Source organism: Trichechus manatus, unplaced genomic scaffold (assembly GCF_000243295.1).
Source record: "Trichechus manatus latirostris isolate Lorelei unplaced genomic scaffold, TriManLat1.0 scaffold00184, whole genome shotgun sequence".
Classification (NCBI taxonomy): Eukaryota; Metazoa; Chordata; class Mammalia; order Sirenia; family Trichechidae; genus Trichechus; species Trichechus manatus.
This window is the reverse complement of record NW_004444120.1, coordinates 3,618,212-3,622,284: the sequence shown is the minus strand read 5'-3', so window position 1 is coordinate 3,622,284 and position 4,073 is coordinate 3,618,212. Positions and strand designations below refer to the sequence as shown.

Here is a 4,073-nt window from a genome sequence, read left to right as displayed (position 1 = left end):
ATAAGAATCTGAAATCCAAAACCTGAAAACACGGCAGCTGTCAGGCTAAGAAAATTTTCTTAAATTGATACCATGTTATCAGAGTCACCCTTTGAAGGCAAAAAAATCACTCCACCTTTTGAGAAGTATGGAGAGTGAGAATGGCCGAAGAAACAACTTCTTGCCCGAGACCGGATTGGCCCCTTGGTTCCCTTCCTAGTAATGGATCCTGAACTACCCAAACACACACACACAGCTCTGGTCAGGGAGCATAAAAATAATGCACCCACCCCACCCCCCGAATGCGCACCTATTTCTGCCTCTCCTTTACCTTCAGGTGAACAGGGAGCGACCTACCCTGCCCACCTCCAAGCCAGCAGGTCCCTTCTGGTCTCCCTTATCAAGCCATAACGCCTCAAGGGTGACCTGCGAACCAAAGCAGCCCAGTGGGTGGCTCAAGCCGACCCACCATTACCTGCTCTAAAGGTTTCCCGGCCGTCCCGCGACTACACAGCTCTCTCCACCACATGATTTTCACCGACTTTATTGGTCCCCGACCCGGGCAGGGTCCTCGCCTCCCACCTCCCCACTAGATCGCGCCAGCTCTTCATAACACCCAGCACATCCAAAGACACTGAAGGCGGCCATGAAAAGAGCCTTTCCTGGGGAAGCCGGACTCCCTTGCTCCCCGGTGGAAGCGTCGGGGTCACTTGCTCTTCGTCTTCTGACTCTCGGTCTTCTTGGGCAACAGCACGGCCTGGATGTTGGGCAAGACGCCGCCCTGAGCGATGGTCACTTTCCCCAGCAGCTTGTTTAGCTCCTCGTCGTTGCGGATGGCTAGCTGCAGGTGGCGAGGGATTATCCTGGTTTTCTTGTTGTCACGCGCGGCGTTGCCAGCCAGCTCCAGGATCTCCGCCGTCAGGTACTCCAACACCGCCGCCAGATACACCGGCGCCCCAGCGCCTACCCGCTCCGCGTAGTTCCCTTTGCGCAGCAGCCTGTGCACTCGGCCCACCGGGAACTGCAGGCCCGCGCGGGAGGAACGGGACTTGGCCTTTGCCCGCACTTTGCCGCCCTGCTTTCCGCGACCGGACATGCCTGCCTCTCACCTAAAACTCCAGGAAGGAAGGAAAAGACAGCGCTCTCGGTCCGGATACGAGAACGCAGAGCGCCACCCCGGAACTGCCTTTCCTGTTTTGCTTCCACTAGGCAGCCAGCGTCCTTCCATCGGGGGCCGCCACAAACTCGGCTCCGGTGACCAATGACAGGCAGGCTCCGTTCCCAATTAGCTGGCTAGGAGAGGGACCGCCTTCTCCAGCTGTCACCAATAGAAAGAGGAAACTTCTAGTCCTCATTTACATAGCCGCCCATATGAATGTCCAGAGCCCCAATGCTGGTTATCTGCAAGCCCGCTGAATTTAATGGATACTGAGGTTTCAGTATCCACGCTCCCTCCCAGGAAAAGAAAGCCTAAAGAACGAAGGAAGCACGGTTGGAAATATAAAAATCCGGAAGAAGAGCTACTCCATCCGTAAGGAGGAAGTGCTCAAGCAATTGAGTTCACACCTTGCGCCGGACACTACTATGCTTCCTAGCTGGATTTCCTCATTCAGTTCAGCATCCAGCAAGGTAGTTATCTAACTCCACAGCCCGTTTCTTGGAGGCAACACTCTCCTCAAGCGAAATCACAACCTCTCTACCGAATTCAGTGTGCCTAATACAGGTTACGTTGCCAGTTCCTTTAAACAAGAGCCTTGCTCCTGCCAACCTTAATGGGCCGGTTGTTAGCCAAACAGCGTGGAAAGCTGGCTCCAAAAGAGGTTTCTTCAGTAACTGGCCATTTGAAGTTTCTTAACTAAACTGGCTGACACTGGCCTCCCCACGAAGTTCTGCGGCTCTCAGGCTGCCAACCTGTGCTTCTAAGGCCTCCTAAACTAGAATGCTAGACTAGGCGCGAATGCTTTCTGCACAGACGCCAGGAACAAGATCACTTGGCCAAAACTTAGAACATCTCTTTTCTTTGCGGTATGGGCCTGAAAACAGCCTTTGGATTCCAGTAAGAGGCCTCAGGCCGCAACTCAGGCTCTGAGGCTAAAAGTCTTGGATTGGGCTTGCCCTGTGTAGGTCAGGGCGGCGCTGCAGATCACGCTCTCCAGGACGATTTTGAGAGCACCCAAGTCTCCTTGTAGATGAGCCCAAAGGTAGATGCTGTCAGTTAAGACTTTCCGGTGGCGCTTGGTGTTCCCCTTCCTGTCCTTTACTGCCTTTGCGGCACTCAGAGGTGATGAAGAGACTAAAGGAAGACCGGCAGCAACTGTCCTTACACAGTTAAATGGCAAATTCATAGCAAACTAATTTTTTTATTTAGAAATTACTTTCTACTAATGTTTCTTTTCCCTCAACATTCTTCACAATTAAACAGTTACACTGCTGTGATGTAATGTTAAGCATTCACTTATTGAAATAATTTTATTTGAATTATATCCATTCAAAGTAGAAGTGAAAATTACCTTCTCACTATCTGAATAAAGATTTGATTTCCTTGAAATAACATTTTCAATTTTTATGTGTATGTCCTTAGTGCCTAACTCAATGATTAACCCATAGTAGAAACTCAATAAATGTCTTTGGAGCTGAAAAGCAGTGTGTTGTTATGGTTAAGGCAGTCATCCTGGAGCCAGACTGCCTGGGTTCAAAACCTGACTCTACCACTTACCAGCTGATCTTGGATAAATTATTTAACCTTTGCATATCCTACAGCCTTGTTTTGAAGGTTAAATACATTAGTAAACATCCAGTAACTTAGTTATACTGGATAAATTAACATACAAACCTCTGATGCAGTTTTTAACAAGATATTCCTGGAATGAGTTCTGTGAAGTGAGTTAACTTTTTGCCTATATCCTGGAAAATTCTTAACAGAGAGTTGTTTATTATTATTATTTTGGGCATGGTTTTTCCTTTTATTCTTGTAAGCAAGAAGGATTTCTAACCTGAAATATTCTAACATTAACTTCTTAGAAAGACAAGTAAATATAAATAAGTCAGCCTATTTTATTGTTACAAGAATCCTGATCTCTTCAAGATCTGATACTTTTCTTCTGTCCTAATCAAGGATTAAAATTGTGTAGTACAGTTTGACCAGTTTGACTATTCAGGATTTTTTTTTTTCAGCCATAAAAAGTGTTCTGTAGGCTCTTTTAATTCATCTTTAACAAAAAGATGGTTTATGAAGATGGGCAGGATTGAAACACAGGTAAACTGTAAGCATTTATAAATGTAAAAATTTTCCACAAAGCTTTCCTACTAGAAAGGCTCATCTTTCAAAACTAGCAGGAGGGAGCCCAGTTTACTAAAATACTCTTCAAGATGTTAAGTACCTGGGAAATAAATTATGAATTACCTTCTAAGTACTGCTGCTTTTTAGCTCAGTAAAACCTTCCAAGAGCAGTGACGCATTGTTTTTTTTTTCCAGGCATTCTCGTTAAGAAACTGATTAGAGCTTCCTGATTGGGATTTGCAATATAAGTCATCGTTCAAAACCACAAGTGTGGCATCTATTATTTTAAAAGAACTTGACATTTTTAAATAGAAGAGTTGACAATCTCAGATATGACTGAAATAAAAAAAAAAATTAAATCACATAGAGCTATCTGCTTGAAAGGCAAATAAAGGCTTCAAGGGGGGAAAAGGCAGAAAAATCTGCAGATTGCCCAGAGGAAAAGGATGAGGCAGGAGTGAGTGGAGTAAGGCTGACCTATTGAAATAATTCTTAATTATAAAATTTCTCTGCAGGGCCACAAAGCGAAAAAAAGATTCATTAAAAAATTTCCTCTCCACCACCAATGACTAAAAAAAGACCCACGAGTGGAAAGCTGTAAAGTAATTGCTTTGACATGTAATAAGATGTAACGAGTTCTTTGCTTCTATACCTTGATTTTCACATTAGTCCTCGAATGGTATTAAGAATTCCTTTTAACATAGTTTATAAAGACAATATTCTAAATTCTACCTTGGTGAGTAGCGTCTGGGGTCTTAAAAGCCTGTGAGCAGCCATCTAAGATACTCCACTGGTCTCATCCCTTCGGGAGCAA

At 45.1% G+C, this 4,073-nt stretch overlaps 2 protein-coding genes across 2 annotated transcripts in view; one reads left to right on the top strand and one right to left on the bottom strand.

Moving 5' to 3' along the window:
• Positions 1 to 507: 507 nt before the first annotated feature.
• LOC101341184 (histone H2A.J) lies at positions 508 to 1,226 on the bottom strand. Its single transcript, XM_004387336.3, has one exon. The coding sequence runs from the start codon at positions 1,073 to 1,075 to the stop codon at positions 686 to 688; it is 390 nt and encodes a 129-aa protein (XP_004387393.1). The 5' UTR covers positions 1,076 to 1,226; the 3' UTR covers positions 508 to 685.
• Positions 1,227 to 1,936: 710 nt separating this feature from the next.
• LOC111822625 (histone H4) overlaps positions 1,937 to 4,073 on the top strand; it is a 6,217-nt gene continuing 4,080 nt past the window's right edge. The window contains 1 exon segment of the mRNA XM_023741599.1: positions 1,937 to 1,973. Within this exon segment, the coding sequence (XP_023597367.1) occupies positions 1,937 to 1,973 (37 nt within the window).

Excerpts from the sequence above, each read along its gene's own strand:
- LOC101341184 (XM_004387336.3), bottom strand. The coding sequence starts at position 1,075 with ATGTCCGGTCGCGGAAAGCAGGGCGGCAAAGTGCGGGCAAAGGCCAAG.